Source organism: Haplochromis burtoni, unplaced genomic scaffold, assembly GCF_018398535.1.
Source record: "Haplochromis burtoni strain Fernald_Lab_line unplaced genomic scaffold, NCSU_Asbu1 Contig_77, whole genome shotgun sequence".
Classification (NCBI taxonomy): Eukaryota; Metazoa; Chordata; class Actinopteri; order Cichliformes; family Cichlidae; genus Haplochromis; species Haplochromis burtoni.
Genome location: NW_024582438.1, coordinates 1,303,736 through 1,325,269, shown reverse-complemented (window position 1 = coordinate 1,325,269; position 21,534 = coordinate 1,303,736). Strand labels below are relative to the sequence as shown.

Sequence of the window (21,534 nt, the reverse complement as noted above, 5' to 3'; positions counted from 1 at the left end):
GCCATTTTACATGGATCTATTTTCTTTCATGTTTGACTAACCGTTTGTGTTTGTTATTACGTTGGGCTTATTTGTAGTGATGAAGCTTTATTTCAGTAAACACAAGGTTATAATTATTGATAGGAAGGACAGCCAAAACTGTGGTAATAAAAGCTTTCCTTTATGTTTTTAATAGAGTCAAACTTCCTAAAATGGGTTCAGTCCCAGGCTCAAGATATGTGTGTTATGTAAACTATGAAGGTGAAGTGGTGCTTCAAGCCCTAAATCAGCAACTGAAAGGCTGAGTGCTGGTGTTGTGGGGCCTGTGAAGCAGCAACCAGTGGAGGACAGCCAGCTTCGTGCCCCAGGAGAGGCTTACCACATTGGGTGGCAAAGTCACTAAACACCCCTTCCCCCAGCCCTGTAGTCTTTGAGCACCATTTTCTTCTTCCAACTCTCCATCCATACATCCATCCATCAGCAAAGCCTATGAGCAGCTGCCTTCTGTGGGTGTGTGTCATTGTAGCTTGGCAGGCACACACCACAGCTTTACCGGCAGGCGCTAGGGCTAATTTGATTTTTAATTCAACACGACTCCTCGGCTAATAGTTTGAGTTGGGGATTAATTAATCTGATTTGACTTGTGCTAATTTCTTGCACCCACGTCCCCGGTCTCCACCCGTCAGTGCAGCAAATAAACAAACTGGTGAGGCCGTGGTCTCGCAGGCCCTGCCCTGACACACATGAGAGAGATAGAGACCTGGGGCGACAGGTGAGGAGCCGACGGAAAAGTAGCGTGGTGCCTGTGCTGCCTTTGTATGCATGTGTATGTCGAGTGTGTTGTGTGTAGCTAAATGTGTTTATGGAGGAGGCTGGAGATGAGCCTGGTCTGACAGAGAAGTGCTGGGAGGCAGTGAACTAATCACAGCAACAGACTGGCTCTCGTAAGGAGGGCGAAACAAAGAGAAGGTCAGTAACTATTTTCACAGCCAAAATATGGGTCAGAGTGGATCTGGGTGAGTTCCTCACAGATAACTTGTATATAATGTAAAAGGGAAAAAAGTGGCCATGCAATAGAGCATCCCTGTTCTGTCTCTGAGGCTTTTAGAGGGTAGAGGGCCAAACCCAGGTAGGGCCCTACAGCAGGAAAAAAAAACACACTAAGTGTCCTCAGCTCAGTCAGATTGAGCACTTCCACTGTTTCTAATACTCAAGGGAACTTTAAAAATGAATAGACCTAAGAGTGCAGCTTGGATGGCATGCACTTTGTGGGGAAGGCTTTGTAAAATCACTTCCTTTCACTTTGCACACCAATACCCACACGCTTGCAAGGTGCTAGTGGTGGCATAGAATTTAAGCAAGATAAATTTCAAAGTCAGCTTGCCTCTAACTTAAAATGACGCAAACCTTCTGCCGTTGACAGAAATGTGTCAATCGGAGCAGTCAAAACTGTCTCTGTCTTTATTCTATCTTTATTTCTTTTTCATTCGCTCTGGCATGTTACCACCCTCTCTGCATGGCAGAAAATAACATTGCTCTGCTCAAGAGAGACCACACATGGGAGAAACAGCCTACGCCTGCTGCTCTCTCCTGCAGAATAATAACAAAAAAAGATAATAATAATAAAATAAAACTGCCCAACAGCTCGCACACCACTTTGAAATCTCTATCTATCACAGAGAGTCCAGCTCCTGCTCTTCCTCATTCCTGCTCTCTTAGTCAGCCCTGGACCGGATTTAGCATACAGCAAAGAAAAGAAAAAATGTTTATAAAAATACACATGAGCTCTCACATGATGAAAATATGAACGCACCACACACACACACACACACACACACACACACACACACACACAAGGGCACAAATAGATGCACACAGGCACACATACTGAACACTACACAAATGTAAGCACACCTGGGGAAGCCATGGGAGTTCAAAAAAGCACTGTTTTTTTTCCTTCAATAGAGCTAGTGTACATTCAATGAACCAGTAAATTCCCAGCAGCACCAGCAGTAGTGCTCCTACAGGTCTGCTGCACCATCACACCTGAGAGGCTGTTGGGATGTATGGCCAAACAGCTGTGGCCACTGCTTTAGGTCCAACATGAATCAGTAATGAATCGTGTATTCTGTTTGAATTCTTTAAAGGTGGGCTTGCTTTGGCCTCTAAGGACGCTTTCCACATGGAGAGAAGTTACTTCTGACTTCTGGTGCATAATTACCCAAGCACTCCACTGGATTCTGGGAGTACACAAATGTTTAGCCACCTGTTAGCAGCCTCCAGGCATTGCATATTAGTGGGGGGAATATGTGTTAATAAAAGAAAGGGACAGCCTGGGCGAGAAGGTTGGGGAAGTCCAGCGCCAGCAAAACAGGGAGATTTACAACAAGCCGAACCAGTTGATCTTAAGTGTGATCTGACACGCTGCTGCAGAGAACACAAATAACCTACCATACATAACCCGCCTCCTGACAACTCATTTCATCTTCTGCACTAATGAATTCATCATCAGGAGGGATATGCCTTTGGTGTCCCAGCCCTGAGCAGAGAAGGAGTAATGGCTTAGATAAGTCATCATCATCATTATTAACATCATCACTGCTGCCAGCACCTCCTAGTCTCTGTTTGGCCCATAGTTCAGTAGCAACAGTTTGGGACTGTAAAGTGTCCTTGACAGAGATGTGATAGCCAAACTTTGGTGTTCAAGGTTATTGTGAGGATGCATATCAGAGCAAAAGTGTCACAGATGTGTATCCTATGTATGAGAATCAGCGCGAGTGTGCGTATGTCAATAGAATTTGAATGTGTTTGGGGTATGAATGGATAAGTCGGTGAGTGTGAGAGCTCTTATGGGAGCAAACGAGTGTATATACGTGTGTGTATGTGTGTATTTATGAGCACATGAAGGAGTCTAAGCGGCACAGTCAGGGAGCTGTCAGCAGAGAGCCAGAGAGCACGCTGATCACAGGGCTGCAGTGTGTTTGATGTCTCCTAGGGACTGACAGCTTCTCTCCCCTTGGGAGCCCCTTCTCTCACCCCTTCTCTGCTCCCTGCACCACCCTTTCTCTATATCATTCCTCTTTATCCTCATCTTTCCATAGCATCTCCTTCACAGTCTGTGCCCTGCTCGGGAGGGGTGGGTTTGCGAAAGAACACTTGTGCTCTCGTGGGACTGTTGGTACTGTTTGAGAAAACACAGAGGTTCCCAAACAAGGCTTTGTACAGCAGGAAGCACACCTGCGAGTGTGTCTCCATAAATACTGACATGATGAGCTGCCATCTCTCATAGTCTGACATTCTGGCTGACATTCAATCTGGCTTAGTGGCAAGAGGGGGCTGACAGCTGACCTTCAGCCCCGAGATGGATGAATGTGTGGATATCTGGATTTGAATGCATAATTATGTATATTAAAAAGGAAGAAAATTGTAATATTTTTTCTATTTCAGAACACGTTCTGCTAACCTGCTAATGCATGGGTCATTTTGCAAACAAGGTTATATACTATGGGTCAGTAGCAGCCTTATGTAAAGTAATTAGCCTGCATGGCACCACAGTCAGATGCCACAATTTGATTTCAGTAGCACTGACGAGTTTTTGGAAGTTGTGGCATTTTTTTCCTTATTTCTTACTCTGTGGTCGCAGCAGCTGAATGGCAATATTTTCCAGCAGAGTGGAAGTTTGTGAGAGCTTCATGCTTCCCAAGTTGGAAAATGAACACGGGAATTAATGGCATATTATTTAGTATGAGGGCTCAGATAGTTGAGGTTAGTATATTCCACTGTATACTATTTGTCATTTTCATGCCCCAGTTGTGCTTTTAAATTATCTGATTTCTGACTGCCATAAAAACTAGACATCAGTGCATCTTTGTAGTGTATGACTATCAGAATCCTCCAATATAACATAAAGTGCTGTTGGGCATGAAATCTACAACTTAAGAATTCATCTGTTATTGTCTGATATACCGCTATGAGAATAAACTGCAAACTGCATCATTGTCATTTATCATTTTACTGCTAAATGACAAAGATGAATGAATGCTAAAGCCTATTCATATATTATACATATATTAACTACTTTGTAGTTCACTAAGAATCCAGCATAATTTATAGCAAAAAAAAATTAATTAAAAAAAATGTTTAGTTGTTAAATTGTTTGCATGAAATTTACTACCACGGTAACAGTTTGAGGAATACCTTAAAACTGAGTGTCAAATTAAAAAAAATATTACAAAGGTGTAACAGAGTACCAGGTGCCCTGGGATTAATTTGAGAGTTAAATGTTTGCGAGACCTGATTATTATTTTGGTGGAAGACCTTTTCTGGCAACCCCTCCTACACAGGTCAAGGTGCAGCAGGATTTCATCAGTTGGGTTGTGTGTTAGCATGAGCCCATCCGTCATGGCAAGAGAGTGTCGGCTGGATGTCCCTGTCACTAAGCTGTCCATTTTGTCAGACGACCAGATCCATCATATTGAGATGGGGACTGAGCCTTGCTAGCGGAAGACAACCACCCCGCAAATACATACAAATATGCAAATTAACAGCAAAATAAACATCACCCTGCAAACGAGCCATCCATCAATGACCAGTTTCTCAGCAGCTCAGCGCTGGCAAGGCAACACCAATCAGGCCCTCCATCAGGGGGAGTGATGAAATGCCATCATCACATCCTGTCATCCTCCTTCTCTCTCTCTCTCTCTCTCTGTATATATATATATATATGTATATATATACATATATATATACATATATATACATATATATATACATATATATACATACATATATACATATATATACATACATATATATATACATACATATATATATATACATACATACATATATACATATATATACATACATATATATATACATACATATATATATTTTGATTCATTCACAGTTGAACTTGCTGGTGTGGTCTGGCTCACTGTCCTGCCACATAAAGTGAGCATGAACTAATAGACGGACATTCTCCTTCCTGTTTTTTTGGTATAGGACGGAAATCATGTTTTAAATGAAGTCATCCAGGTCTTGAAGCAGCAAAGTAGCCCCATACAATCACACTACCACCACCATGTTTGACTGCGGCTCATGTTCTTTTTATGTGTTATGTGTGTTTCATGGCAGATGTGGAGTGACTCAAACCTTTCAAGAAGTTGTTTTTTTTGTCTTGTCAGTCTACAGAATAATTTTCCAAAAGTTTTCGGGATCATGTTTTTTGAGAGACGAGACTTTGTGTTCTTTTGGTAAACAGTGGTTTTATCCCCTGTAACTCTCCTGTGGAAGTTATTTTTGCCCAGTCTCTCGAGTGAATGATGAAAACTGACCATAACTGAGGCAAGTGAGGCCTGCAGTTCTTTAGATGTTGTGTTTAGATGTAGCCGTCCTGGATGACTTGCTCATGCACTCCTGGACTAATTTTGGTAGGCCGGCCACTCCAGTTGAAAACTGTTTTTCTTCATTAGTGAATAATGACTTTCACCATGATTCCCAAAACCTAGCCTTGTAACCCTTTCCAGACTGATAGACATCAGTGAAACTATCTAATCTCTTCTTGAGTTTCTTTAGATTGCAACACGAAGGACTGCTTTCCGAGATCTTTTTGCCTTCTTTGTTTTGTCAGACATTAAACACGCCTGAGTGTGGCTTTAGAAATTGAGCTGAGCTTTCCAAACAAAAGTGGTTAATCACAGTTAATTCATGATTTAGGAAGAAAAGCCAGTAATTTCTTCCACACAGGGTCAGAGAGCTTTGGATAGCATTTTTACTGTAAAAAACATAACTGTGCACGTTCTATTTATCTTTGTCCAATGTTAGTTTTGTGTGATGATCTGAAACATAAAAGTGTGTGAAATATGAAAAAAGAAATAAGAAATGAGGAGGTATGTACACATTTTTCCACTCTCACACTCATTCCTCAATCTCATACACTTTCTCAGTCCATTATTGGCGTTTTGCTCTAAATGTTCAAAGCTCTCCTTTTCCTTCAAGTGCCTGTTCATCATTGTGATTATAAGTTATCCGGACACATTTAGAATGAATACTTGCTCTGTCTGTCTTTGTGTTTGAATGGATAATGATGTGATGGGAAACATTTTACTATCAGGGAATACAAATCAGACCACATGTGACATTACTTTCCATCCAGGCTCTGGCCTATGGGTTTTAATATATCACCTCATTACTGCTATGTGACATGTAACAGCAAGCAGATTTTATGATACATGAAACAAAAATCAAAATTATGACAATATACTTATGTTATTGGTTTCATCATTTAATCTTTCTGGTTGCCAAGCTGAAAGCTTCAGAACGCCAAGAGGGCGGATTGGAAAGAAAGACGTCTTAATGGAATAAATGTCAAAGAAAGGAAAAACACTGAGGAGTTGGAATTCTTCGGCTGCTGAGTCCAGACTCATGTTGCATTTCTGGCAGTGTGTACAGAGATCCGTTTTGACCACGTTACATTCAAACATGCATATAAAGTCTCCATGTTTCACTCTAAAGTGTTTCAAAAAGTCTCTAATGAGTACTTGGGTTGTCAAAATCGACTACAAAGTAGACTCAAATGAAGCTGCATGTCATACCTCATCCATTAACTGTGAGTTGTAAGTAGTTGAATCCCAAAATGAAATGTCAAGTCTTTCCTCTCAGCTTTGGCACCTTGAAATAAATGCACCCAGACTAGTTTTGCTAGCCTGTGATCGCTACATTTACGAAAACCACAATTAATTTGCACTCCCGCGTTCTCCCTGTATTTAGCAGGCATGGCTCCCAAAGCACAACATTGTTTTTAGCTCTAGTTCATCTGATTCTGCACTTGCCACAGCAGAGCAGTTACAGCATCGTAAAGGTCTGTGGTTAGCCCGCCAGCAGCAAGTAGAAGGTCGCTTGCCTTTAGGGAGTGGAGGAACCAGCCTTGAGCAACTTGAACCACAACTCAGCGCAGCAGCCGAAAACATGGCATTCCTTAGACTACCTTAAACTGCCCTGCCGACTGCTTCACCACACATCGGTTACAGTAATTTGACAAACAGTGGGCGACGCTGCAGTGAAAACCCTCAAACTAAAACATATGTGCTACAAACGTAGTTCAAAGAGCACTGCAATTCAAGTGGAGTGGAAGACAACATGATGAAAAAATCACTGCTGTCTTCATGTTATGGTGTTTGTTTCTTAAAGTTATAATTGTAACAGATCAACAAAAAGAAAAAGGAGTGATAAACACACACACACACACATACACAAAGAGAATTGATGAAGCATGCAATTCCGTCATGCTCACATCCACTGTTTTTATGACGTGTAAAAAGCAACAAAGGTTGACATAGAAGACTGAGGGGATTTCTCTCTGTAGAGGCTATTGGGCAGCCATCGTGTCTGCTTGCTACCACAGCTTTGACCACACCAACCACTGGACATCCCAAGGCAGCGAGTAAAAACACTAACCTCTGTGTCCACAGCTCCCTGACTTTGTCTATTTAGTCCACTTTACATCTTTTTTAAAACCATTGATTCCTTCTTTGTCTCTCTCTTAGGATCTCTTTGTTTTGCTCTTCACCTCCAACAACACAAACACAGCCAAAAACAAAAAGAAATCTTCTCTCACGCTTCATCTTAAGCTGCCATTTCAGTCTTTCAGTGATTTATTAGCGATCTTCTCGCTACAGTGGTTTCATTCTCCCTGTGCTATAGTTCATGCTAGTTGCTGGACTGATACATCTGCCAACCACATGTTCCCCCCAGCCAGCCAACACTTCACTTCAGCTGAACAGTTGGACTGTGTGTGTGCTCTTGAGTGAAAGTTGGTGGTATTTCTATTGAACGTGTGCATACGCATGTTGCAGTCCATTGTGTAACCGTGTCCCCCACGTGGCTTCATTCAGAGGGATTAGAGCCCCACCTTATCCTGCTCATAAACACCATGTTCGTAAAACTCCCTGGTGGAGTTGCGTGACCCTCTTGCGCTCAAAGGCACATTTATATTTGTCACAACACTGGACATGAAGAGGCATCACACTGTATTATTGTTCCACTGCATTATCTTCAAAGCATTTTGGGAAAACGCTGGCTCTCTGTTAAGTCACCAAGTTTCCATGAGCTTATTAATGAAGGACGTTCTCTTTAGGAGAATGTCTTCAGCCCTTCCAACGCTGAGCAGCCTTCAACAGCTAAGTGGACCACCATGTTCTGCAAAGTTTCTATCACTCGATCATAAAAAAAAATCCCAGTGTACCTCAAAAATGCACAGAAAAATTAATCGAAGGGAAAATAAAACTATAAATCTATTAAATCGTCATTCAGAATCTCCTCTATGACAAGACTGCTTTTGCATGCGCCTGCTGCTCCATGGAGTCCTGAATCCCACAGTGGGAGGGGTGGCTGGAGAATTAGAGCAGAGAGACAAAGTGCAGAAAGCTCTTCAGCTGAGGACCAAATGTCTAACTGGCACTGCGAAACCCAGACAGATTACACATGCTGTAACGGAAGACTTTGCAGACTTACTTAAACACACATCTTACAGAAAGTCACCGTTCCACAAGCTGCTGCCTATCAGGGTAGGCGTATCCTTAAAACTTTTCAAGTAATTAGAGTGAAGCTAAGGTGACGCAATCCGTGCTTGGATGCCTCCCCAGTAAACAGAGCTGCCAAGAGTGAAGAACTGCCCTGGCCAGAGTGAAGTCAAAGTCTGAAGAACAGTGGAGTTAGTCAGGATAAGGGAGCCCACTGCGCAGCAGTTCTGGGACACTAGCCCTGTTCTCTAAGGAGTTCTTTATAGCTGTTCCACTGCACCAAAAGAGCCCCCATCCGTGCACACAAGGGCTCCATCCGCAAATACTTCATCTGAGTCTACAAATCTTGGTTGTGTGTCCAAAAAAGAGTTGCACTTAATGCATTTCAGTTGCATGCTTACAGTGTAATTCGATTACAGTTGTCAAAAGTGTAAAGACTTATAAGTTTAGCTTTAATCTTTTAAGGATAAAGAGAGATTCAATTTGTATCATTAGAGCAGAGCATGCAGACAATGCAAAGGAAAGGCAGACAAAGAATAAAATAAGTTGTTTGCAAACTTCATCCAGTTTAATAGCAACATCTACCACCTAAACTGTTGCTATATTTGCATCTCTGGATAAAAAAAATTGTAAATCAGCCCGTCCACTGGGCCTTTACTCCAACATTTGGCAAGCTGGCCTGGTGATCACTTGTTATTTTAAGTTTAATCTTTTAGAAAGCTCTACATTTGCTGCTTTGCTCTTCATATCTATCTCATATTCAGTTTTTTTTTTGTTCTCTCAAACATCAATGAAAACCCATCTGACCGAACCCTTGATCACATCATCCTGACTCCTCATCCATCACGACCTGTCATAACCGGAGAAGGGAAGTGGTCTTATGCTGAGTCTGGGAACGGATGTGGATCACTGAGCTGGATCGTAATACTCCGTGGTCCCAGCAGACACTTCTCGGGGTATCTGAGGGTTTGCTAGTACTAAAAAGCATAATAAAAAAAAGCAGCTTGTATTGGCAAAAGAAACAAGACTCACCAAAGCCAAAAGCAGCTGGAGCAGGAATGGGAGCCGACTGGACTGGTGTTGAGGTGTAGAGGCCAGTCACCAGGAGACCATCGAAGGATACGCTGGTGGAGATGGTTACTGAAGAGAGAGAGAAAAAAGGAACATGCTTACTGCTCATGAAGCTTAGAGTTACTCCCAGAAACATTTTAAATATAATGCATCCAGCTGTTATTTGTTTCTCCACCCCTGTATTAACACCTCAAATGAATACAGGAAGATGAACTGTGAACGCCGATTAGGTGTCAGAGATCGCAATTACTAAGTTGCATTTACGCTTCATTTGCAGGCTAAGCAGATAATTAGCAGGCGTGATGTACGTGTGTGGACAGGATGTTTGGAAGTATGTAGAGCAGCTCACTAACGTCCTGCTGCTAATCACATCAGGTGTTAGCACATGGAAAGGTAAACTGGCCATTAAATGGGATGCCAACAAGACCAAACACCCTCCAGGAGGAGAGGAGAGTGCATGGAGGTGTTAAAGCAAAATCTAGAAGGTCACTTGCACACATATATATATATTCAGACAGAAGTAGAAGCATTATTAGAACATGTGCTAAACCAGGGTATGAGTTACTTTAAAGGTTGCTGAACCAGATATCCCCACCTCACCTTTTACAGAGAAAAATGGTGGCAGAATGTAATCTACCTCATCCTCAACAAATCACAGCGCTTTAATCAAAGCCTGTCGTATTGACAACCATATTAGAACAGACTGATGAGCTAATTGGCTGTAACCCTGATAGCTTTGCTAAGCCTTTATTCTTCCCAGCCCACCACAAACAGCCACAGATCAGAAAACTCCCGGGAGTGTGTTATCCAGCTGAACACATCTACAGCTCAGTGTATCCCGCAGCACGTTAACTATTGATCCACCCGGTAAACAAGGGCCCTGAGTGATGGGACCACAGAGTCAGCTGCATCACTGGAGGAAGAGGGCTCAGTCACTGGACTGTTTCCAGCCAGACAGAGCAGAGTACAAGGAACAGCTCGTGGCTCAAAGGAGGAACACACACACCCCACCAAAAAAAAAAAAAACAGAAAACAAAACCGTTTTACACATCAGGGAATAAAATCCTTTGCGGCTGAAAAAGATGAAGGCATTGTTGTTTCCTGACCCTGGAATCCCCCTGCTTATGGAGGAAAACTGAATGGGAAAATGAGGCGACACCCACAGCGAGACTGTGTTTTAGTAAGAATAGCAGCATGTCAGTTGGGTCTCAGGGCGTTCATTCTTCTGGGTTTGGTGCGTTACACTGTGGAATTCTGGGCAGAGCTGACTCCTGTGTGGCCCCGTCTGCCTGCCTGGCTGTCTGACTGGGCGACTCCATTAACATGTCCTCGCACAAGACGCTTGTGCGTGTGTCTCTGAATGTGTGTGTTCGCCGCATGTCTGTGTATGTCGGACGTGTTACACCCTGTCTTAGGAGCAGAGTTCAGTCCATCTCTTCCCTCCCTTTCTCTCCTCCATATCAAACCCTCAATAATTCATCCCACAACACTCCTTACTGTATCTGGACGTTTCCTCCTTTGTTTTTCTGTCGTAACCTTTGCACAGGGATCCAGCACTCCACAAGGAGTATATACAGTGTTTACTAATAGTATACACACTGTACATACAACTTCTCTCTGCTCCATTACAGTATAAAACAGTCGGTTTTATACTTTTTTATGTTGCTCTGATGATTTCTCTGAGAAACATCCACTCAAGTAACAGGATCTAAAGCTCATTTCAAGGACTTCCACTTTTTTTTCCAGCTGCTGGCATCTCCTCACAGATAGGCTTTTAGTTCCAGTTCTGTGACACACTGTTTCTCAACTTGTCGCAGTTTAAATGTATTGAGTGAGCCTAATTTGGGTTGAAAGGGTTAATGTTATGAAAGGCCTATTTTAAAGCAAACCATGCAGGTAACTAAGTATTTTGTTATGGTCCCCCTGGTCTGCCTTTTGAGTTTCTTTACACTTTTTTAAATTTAGTTTGTTTTTCTAGTGCTTGAGGTTTTTAATTATCGTTAACTTGAGTTTTTGTTTCCTGTTTTGATTTCTTTATTATTCCAGCATACAGTGAGTCTTTGTTCTTGTTGCTGTAGACAGCGTGTTTTGGTTCATGTTCTGTTTTTTATTCGTTGTAGTTATTTTAGTCACCTCAGCTTTTCTTTCTCTGTTCCTTCTGTCTCATCTTTCTGTTACTGTTTCTGTGGCTGTTATTAAGATCTAGTGTCAGTCTTATCTCTGTGTGTAGCGTCTCGTCTCTGGATTACTTCCTGTTTTACTTTGACGGTTAGTTATCCTTCATGTCCTGTGTCAGTTCCACTTCCTGTCTCCCCCCCCCCATTTGTTTTCAGCTGTGTCTCGCTCTCCACCTGTCTCAGTCCTCCATGTATATACACAGTTGTGTCTTACCTTTTGTCCCTTTTTGAAGTAACATATTTTCCAGAGGCTCTCTCTAATCCCAGCCCCAATTATTACTTTTGGACTTCTGTTTGTTTCTCTATGGTTTTGTAATTTGGGACTTAATAAAAGGTTTGTTGTTCTTGTTATCTAACTCTTGGTGCCTAAACATAACCAAATACTTTTTGCTGTCTAAACCTAATCAGAGAGTAAAAGCAAAAGTTAAAAAAATAAAAAGAGCGATAGACTGAAAACAAAACTAATTAGAGAGTGGAGGAAAAAACAAAGTGCAAAACACACAGCTCACAAACCAGACACAAACCACCGTCTCCAGTGATTTAATTCACTGCCAATTCGCCAACCTCCAAATGAGGATTTTACCACCCTATAAAGAAGGAAAATTACGTCTCAGCGTCCGCTGAAGCCATCGGACTGCACAGCTCTGCAACCCCAGCCGCATCTGATAGAAAGACTGTGATGCCCTGGGATGAGAACGCGCTCAAAATATTGCGTTATTGACACTTCCTACATAGCAGTTCATATTATTAATTGTGTATGGAAGAGTAATTTTTTATAGTCCCTGTCATCCACTCCACTTTGCAAACTTCTACAGCACAGTGTAAACAAGATATACAAACACCAGTTACGCTTTATTTCCATTTCACACTTGATGACTGAGTGGTTTTTCATGGTATCGAGATTTTGTTTATTTGTCTTGACCACATATCTGCGTGAATGTGAATGTGTAGATATTGGTTTGTTTGTTTTATATGTCAGAAATAAATCTTATCATGGTCGCAAATATTAACCAGTCAAAAGGGAGAGCTGTCTGCAGTCCCTCTTGGTTAATATAAAAAGCCTTACACTTAAAATATAGACGATTGCTTTTTTTTAAATTTAATATTAGAAATGCTTGGTTGTCCACAAAAAGAAAAAAAAATAGCTGGCTCTAATAACACTCTGTGAGCAACAAGTAATTTCCTTTTGCTTGTCTGCTCTGAGCCCTGCCAAATTCTATCAGCATGTACAGCGTGTACACGAAGCTGTATTTTGAGAAAGATACATATTTTGCTTGGCAACAGAAGCATTATCATATTCGCTCCATGTTGCTCAGTGCACCTCTAACACATCCCTATCTGCAGAATGCAAAGAAAAGGTCTTTCTTATTAAAAGAAAGAAAGAAAGAAAGAAAAAAGCAGTTATCATGTTCATACTATGCATAAATGTCCTCCTCATTTGTGCTATTTTTCTATCCCTCCACGAATACATTACCCATTCAACAAATCCGTTCCACTGTGTGGTTAAGACATGTTATCAGTCTTTACATTATGCAGTATTGATCCAAGGCCATGGCATGAAGCAGTATTTAATGGAGTAATGACTGAGTTTAATGGACTAAGTTGGACCAGGCTCAGTACGCACAAAACGCTCATTTCTGCACTTCCATTGACCTGCATCACCAAGGTTACGCACACTCCATTACTCTCCACAGACAACTTTACATGTGCTGCACAAATACAGCAAACAAAAGACTTTTTCCCCCCTGCCTTCATTGTGCCGTTTCTCTCTTTAGCCGCGCTTTACACCTTTCCTACAGCTTCACTCCCATTGAGGAATCTCTGTAAAAAGAAAAATCCTCTTCCCTGCACTTTCCCCATCAACTCCTTTCTCATGCATTTTCTGCTCCCTCGCAGCAGTGTACCTCTGTTTGATGTAGAGCATGGGGTGGGGGAGAAAGAGTGGAGAGGAGGAAAAACAAGAACAGGGGTGAAGAGGGATGGAGAAAGAAGGGGTACTGGAGTGGCCCGTGGAGAGCAGCACTACCTGATCAATACAAATCCAGGATCTAAATTATTTAGAAAGGCCTCTAACAACCTTCTCTCACTCGCCTGTGGAATGCATCAGACAGATGAGCCAATCAGATCAGATCAGATCAGATCCAATCACCTGTGGGGCTGCTTCACTCACGAGCACACACACAGACACGCACACAGATCTAAAGGGAGGCCTTTGATGGTAGCCTTAACATTCTTGTCCATACTTCATTTCTGAGCAATGTTCACTTGGCCGAGGGGGATGAGGAGCCATGAGGCGGGCAAAAGAGGTGAAATTAATACCAACAGTCTCATTCAACACGTAGGCAGGTTCTGTGTTTTTGGGTATGTATTTTTCCATGTGCATTGTTTCTTCACATATGAACAAACCGAGTGTCAGGCTAGTGCTGTTCATGCAAACTTCTATATTGAACTTTAGGCTTTTTCCTGTAGTAAGGACTAATCTTTGGTTTACATGTCAAGTGCACACTTAAAAAAAAAGAACAATACATGTGCGTTAACTCTGTATTTGCTGTATCAATTTTGACTGCTAGCTTAGTAAATGGGGATAGGTCAGTAGATCTTTAGCATGCTTTAGCATGTGTCTGAGCAGTTTCTGCTGTGTGCATGTCCTCGCTCAATCCCGTGCAGGATACAGGAAAACCCTGCCTTAATGTTTTCTTTCGCTAAACCTTTGCTATTTAATGCTTTACAACAAGTTGGTATTTTACAGCATGTGGGCCAGCCGCTACTTGTTTTTTAGTGCTTCTGTTCTTAATTAAATTTTGGTTATGTGATTCTTGTTGTGTTTAGGAAGGAAGAAGAAGGTTTCTACAGACAAATGAGCTACTAAACATTAACAAGGCCTGCATACGTTGGTGAACCTTCATGTTTCAAATTTCAAGAGGCACACGCTAGGTCCAAGTGTCATGCCTGCAAGTGCTCTTGACTTAGATCTTGCAAAATCCTCATTACACTGTATGCATAGCACTCATACCCACATACAGATTCTCATATTTTATACTGGAACACACCACAGAGCACATCTCTTGGCCCTAAGCCAGTATGTAATATTGATGGTGCGATGTGGTATGCCTCATTATAGACACACACAACCGTGCTACCGCTCAACTATTGATGGGCCCAGGGCTTTCTTCACTTCCTGGGATCCACCAGGAGTAATGTTAGGGCACGAAGTATCAGAGCACCACACAACGCAACAAAATACATATCCTTTGCTGACAAGTCTCTCAGAGATCAAGTAGGCACACACACACACACACACACACACACACACACACACACACACACACAGAGAGAAAACGCAAAGTGATGACTAACTGGTAATGTTAAACTAATCTTCTGTGACAATCTACTCTGCAAAAATATGTTCACGAAAAACTGCGAGTAAATAAAAGAAAAGCCTACTTTTCATTTAAATGTATGCATGTGCTAAACACTACACTACTTGTTCTGTCTGAGGAAATCTTGGTTTGAATTTGTATGATTAATTTTTCAGCTAGGATTCTCGATGAGTTCTTGTAGCCAGCTGCTAACAAAGAACAACAGGGCTGCATTATCATATCGCCTGAGTGCATTACGCTCTCCTGAATCCTATAAAAGCATTCTCAACGTGGGAACAACAAGGGACTGGAAGAAGACAGTGAATAGGTATTTAAATTTTACAAGATACTACAGTATGGTTTTACACTAGTCCCAGAGGTGCGCTATTGCCTTTAGACATGACTGTAACGGTGCTAGACAAAGAACCTGTTTTTTTTTCCCCTCTATATAGTACAAACAGTGAGAGGAGAGCCATGAATGATAGAAGGTTTGGCCAATTCCTTGAGAAAAAAAATGGGTGTATTAAGCTGTCAAACACAAACCAAATGCTCATGTTGGAAATTCCAAACTAATGTGAATGGATCACTGTATGCTGGGTCAGCAATTACAACAGGGTCCAGAAAAATAGCACCCAGTGGCATTTTAAAAGCCATGGTAATGTCTCCTTATGGTGCAGCAAAGCATAATCGGTACTGTACTTGGCAACATGTGGCATGAGCTCATTCTTAGAAATAAAGAAAAAAAAAGCATGGGAAGGGATTAAACTAGAGCTGGACAGGAAGTCCTGGAGGTCTCAAAGAAGACCTGACTTACATCACGGACAAGTGTGTTTGCATTGAAGTGGCTATGTGGTTGGCATGGCCTGAACAGCTCCTTTCTGCTCTTTGTGTACAGACACACCCACCAGTCTTTAGCCTCACCCAATTTCACTTCACTTGCACAAGTCTCAAATAAACCTATTGAAAATACCTAAAATGGAAAGAAATGACTTTAGAAGGAGGTTCTGACAAAATCTGATACAGCTGTTCCCTTTTATGCCAGGGGCTGAAAGTACAGCTTAAAGAAGCAAGAGTCTGAAAAAGTCATTTTAGCAAGACATCAGAGTACAGACAGTGCAAGAGAATATATTATCAATGAAATTCCCTCCATCCCAGGAGGATGCCCTTTTTGTTTCCAAATGGATGGAGGTTTTCCTGGCAACGATCTGGATAAAGATAGCCGACCATCTGACCCATATCCCACTGGCAGACACACACGTGCCCCAGAGAGGACCAGGAAATGGAGGCCAGATCACAGGGAAGCTATAGTTCCATCTGTTTCCATGGCCATGCCAGTGTCGGGGTGCCACTTCACTCTGAGCTTCCTGAAATGGTTCAAACTGTCAGTCACCTGACCGTGACACCATGAAGGATAGGTTGCTGTTACCAATGACAATGAAGAAAGCAAAGATTGGAGCTTTAAATGGACAGCGTGTTCGTGGCCATCTGAATTACCCAAGTCTAAGTCTCTCCTTACAGCTTCAGAAGATTGTGTGGGAAGTGTGTTTCTGCACATATATGTGTCATGTGGCGTTCGAGTCAGGTTTTAGAGGCATCATTCCATTGCGTAACCTTCTGGCACCACCCTGGCCTGCTGGCACCGCCATCTGCTGCTGTGAAACACTAGATCACAGACGACCTATCAGCCACAGAGCTTCTACAGGTCTGCTTAACTACAACATGTATAACCTTTTCTGCAAAAAGGCTCAGAGAAAGCAGTTTTTCCTCTTGGGAGCAGGATACGTGTCCTTTCATGATCACTGCCAGAGATAACAGCCAATTTCTGTTCTCGATCCAGTTTCTTCTATTGAGGTTCTACTCTGTTTACCAAAGAGGGGAGCTGAAGCCTTTACTGCCTGCCTAACTTGGCTTCACCCCTGCAACAGCCGTGGAGAAAAAACAGGAGCGAAGAGGCAGTTCTGTCACAAGCATCCTGTTCCTCACACATAATCTGCCTCACAATCACACTTCATTGTGCAGCTCTCATACAATGCATACAATGTTCACTGTGAAAACATGAGCAGGTGTGTACGGGATCCACCAAAAGGATCCTCGGTAAATTATTTTACAATAATCAAAGGTTTTCACATTGTAATATTTATGTTTCTACTTTAGGGGCTTTTCCTTTGTTAAGTACCACTTCCACCATCTGTAAGTGTTTTATGTCCTTTTTATTCGTGGTGCTAAAATGCTTACACTGGACTTAGAAGGAATACACAACCCCAGTGGGAAGGCATGTCCACCAATCAGCGAGGCAAAATAAGTCATGACAGAAGAGACTTCATAGCTTAGACAACTCAAAGGCTGTTCTCTTTACCTGAGATTAGCTTTGATAGCACATCATCTCTCTGAGCTTTTAACATTATTCATTATTTCATTGTACAGAGGCCTCAAACTGCACGCAGATCCCGTATCATTACCCAGCTCTGCTTTGAGACTCATAATTGGTTTTGATAGGTTGCGCTTCTGTTACCTGGTCTTCATCTTGTTAAGAAATTTTCATATGATGAGAAGCATGAGATAAGAAAGTGATTGTATGTACAAGGGGAAAAAATGCAAGAAATAGCCTAATACAACTGTAACCTAAAGCAGCAGGCAAGTGTTATATAAATATAACTGCTAAAACAAAATCCAAAACATTCGCCATGAAGGGAATGTTGTTCAGCGTCAGATGCATAATTGGTGGTTGCTATAAAGGGTTATATTGTAATCGGGTTCAAGAACACCATGATTCTTTCCCTCTGTCGCGTGGTGGCTGCCAGGACTGGAGAGTGAGCTGTCCTTATGATCAACACCATGTGTTCTGTAGACAGAAAAAAGCTTCAGCTATCCAGGCCTGACAAGCAAAGCATCTTCCGTCACTTGTCAAAGCCATCCTGAACATGCAAACGTGACATGAAAAGCCAAGGTGATCAAAATGCTAATCATGAAACTGACAAAATATAATCACATTAATGTTGGTAAAATGTTACAGAGGGAAGCTGCGACTGCATATGCCTTCCAGAGAGAAAATCCAAGGAATGCAGGAAAACATTAAAAGCTGAGTTAGCCTGAAAAGTTGGGTAAAACCCAAACCACAACTTCTTGCATATTGCTGAGACACACAACACACACTGACAAATCTGTACTGTAATATAATCCAAACTTGACTCTAAACTCATCAAAAAGACACCTGATCGTACAGTAATCTGCTTTCACAGCAACATACAAACAAATAGTAACCACAGACAAAAACACAGACCAAATCCAGACACTGGACATGCACAGCACTGTTGCATAACTCCTTTTCCATCTCACCTGCTCCACTGGGAGCTTCCCTATAGGAAAAAAGGAAGGAGACAATGAGGGCCAAGCTGTGAACTGTTAGGCATAACGTCAATGACAGTTTTGATGTCCCAGTCAGGGACACCAGGTTGCTTTGTTTAAAAGTTGTTTATCGTATTTCCACAACTGGTTTATCTCCCACAAGGAGTGTAAACTAAACTGTTTCACAACTGAGTCATCTGTGCCAGGAAGGCATCTGTCAAAGCAAGGCCTTGAGACTTTAGCCCAACGTAGAGCAGGGATTTAGATGGGCATTTAAAATGACAGAGACTAAAACTAACGACTGAAACATTTATCTGTTTTGTTTGGCCTACCAAACTACAACTTTTTTTTGACATGCCAGGAAAAAAAAGTAAAAATTATGAAGCACAAACTTTGTACTCTGTCCAGTCAATCAACCAACCAATGGTTGAAACACCAAACACCAAACCTCACATCAAATGAAAGTTAAAGCATTTCAAAGGCTCTAAAATTTCCTACAGGCCTGCATATCCAAAACACTTCTGTCTTGCATCAATGCATCAATATAAGTGACAAGGCGGTAAATCCAAAGTAAGACAACAGAATTTGTAATGTATGTGTGTTTTGCACTCTTTGGTGTGAAGATGCTTAGATTTGGAAATCAGTATCTCAATCTTCATCATTAAGTGGAATCAATTACAAATGAAGAGAAAGAAAAAAAATACTTTCCTGGGTAATAATTTCCTGGGTTCAGTACAGATAGCGCTATAAACAATGTATGTGTCAGGACTATTGGAACAGTTGAGACACATTTTTTCTAAACACAGAGTCTATGTGGCTTCTAAACCCCAAAACACGTTGCGCCAAAAATTGGTCCACCCCAAGGATCAGGTCTGATTTATACATCGGGAAAACCAAACAACCTCTGGCAAAGCGGATGGCACAACACAGAAGAGCCACCTCGTCAGGCCAGGACTCTGCAGTCTATTTACACCTACAGGCCAGTGGACACTCTTTCAATGATGAGGATGTACACATCCTGGACAGGGAGGAACGCTGGTTTGAGCGAGGAGTCAAGGAGGCCATTTACGTGAAAAGGGAAAGACCATCTCTGAATCGAGGAGGGGGCCAAATGGGAACATCTTTTGCAATCTTACAATGCTGTGATTGCAGCCATTCCCCAACTCTCTGTGAATGGTACTCATGGCCATTGATCAGTGGTCTTTGATCAGTGGTTGTTGATCAATGGTCATGAGAATTTGCATATTAATGATCAAAGAACTGACCTCACAGCCCATTGTTCCTTCAGTGGGCTGGTTTCAGTCATTGTACAAATGTACTGTTTATAAGGTTGTTGAAACCTGTAGTCGGCTGAGACTGAAGAAGTATTCTCCCACTGAAAACGCTACATCCAGATGAACAGAATCAACCTTTTGGGATGTACGCAAAGAGTCAGGTAGTGAAAAGTTTTATTTGAGAGATAGTGTGCTGTTGGAGACACACAACACAGACTTCACTTCACTTTCAAGGAGACAAATAGACAAAACCTTACAAACGCCAGTGTCTTGGAGCTTTCATGTTTTATTAAAATGAAATCACACTGCTTATATTGAATTATTTCCAACTGAGATGAAATAGCCTAAAAAGTGAATATTTTCATATTGTTTGTGAAAAAAAAAAATCTAATCTTTTTAAATAAAATCCTGCTGTTTAGTGTTTCCCTGAATTTACATCCTCATATTTCCAACATTACATATTCCAGACTCACTAAGGCTTATGAGATGAAAGAGAATAAGTAACACCAGGTGCACCTGCCCTCGTCTTAGCCATCCTCATGGGCTGACACATCAAACTGCAGTTTTTAATCAGGCTATGAACGTGGACTTTTGAACAGTTTGAGCCTCATCAACAGAAAAAAACCACAATGCGCCCACTTCATGTTGAACTTCAGCTGTTATGACTTCCAAAAAGCAGGTCAGCTCTCTGTCCATGCAAAATTCACGGCTTTTAAAACTCAGAGTTTTTACACAATACAGTTATGTCTTCTAGGGAAAGCTCTTGACACAGAGTGATGGAAAGTAACAATGGGATATTTTATTAACCAAGGCCAGGATAAAAACTTATGTATTTTTATGTTTTTAATCTGATGCACAGAATTCGTCTACAATGGCTCTTTTTTCCCCACCTGTGCCTGTAATACACTAACCTAGCTTTTAATGCCTACTGCCCAGGAACATCTGGACATGGCTTTCTGAAAACACAGCTGTTCTGCTACTACTGCTACTGTACTACTACTGGATGCATGTGCACACAGGAGCTCAAAAACAGTATGTATACATCTGTGCTCCGATATGTGCACACAGGAGTAACTCACACACATGCTTAGTGTATTCTCGGCTAACAGCAGTCCCGACCATATTCCTACTATCACAGATTTAATAGCGCTAATATGAATAATGGAACTGTCATTTCACAGAGGTTCACTTTTCATCCCAGCTCTGTCACTACATCTTAGCGTCTTTTCCACACCCACTTTTCCTACGCCTTTCTGCTTACACAACATTTTCCTCTATTAATAACACTTGTTCTATGTATATACTTGGGAGATCGTGTTTCTTTTTTAACTGTGAGTTATTTTGTAGATTATGCTTCTTTTATTCAGAACAGCAGTACATTACATAACCATATGCTTCGTCAACACGTCGGCTTATCCGTGATTTTTTTTATGGATCAAAACAGTTAAAACAGTTCATTAGATTTATAATGACTTTAACAGTCATCAAAAAGTGTCCTCTGAACCTACAGGTCTCTTCCTGAAAATATACAAGTGCACACAGCCAAAAGACAACATGATAGCTGTTATTCATCTGGCGAATATGAATTCCAATTGTCAAAGTCTTTCAAGAACTCAAAGACTTCCTGGCAGCTGGAAAGGAAGTGCCACGCTATTTTGCTCTCAGCTCCCTGCTCTTTCTTGGCGTGAAAGTTACAAATTATGGCCAGCTAAGTGAAAAAGTACTGACATCAGTCAAAGTCTGACACGCCTCTGTAGCTTTTGGGTATGAATGCTTGGTGGAAGGAGAGTGGCACGCTGGTGGGGAA

The 21,534-nt window shown here is 41.7% G+C and overlaps 1 protein-coding gene across 4 annotated transcripts in view; it reads right to left on the bottom strand.

Moving 5' to 3' along the window:
- reln (reelin) overlaps positions 1–21,534 on the bottom strand; it is a 97,511-nt gene that overhangs the window by 64,677 nt on the left and 11,300 nt on the right. For all 4 annotated transcript variants that reach the window (XM_014335772.2, XM_014335774.2, XM_014335773.2 and 1 more), the window contains exon 2: positions 9,534–9,641. In XM_014335772.2, coding sequence (XP_014191258.1) covers positions 9,534–9,641 — 108 coding nt within the window. The remainder of the gene's footprint in view (positions 1–9,533; positions 9,642–21,534) is intronic.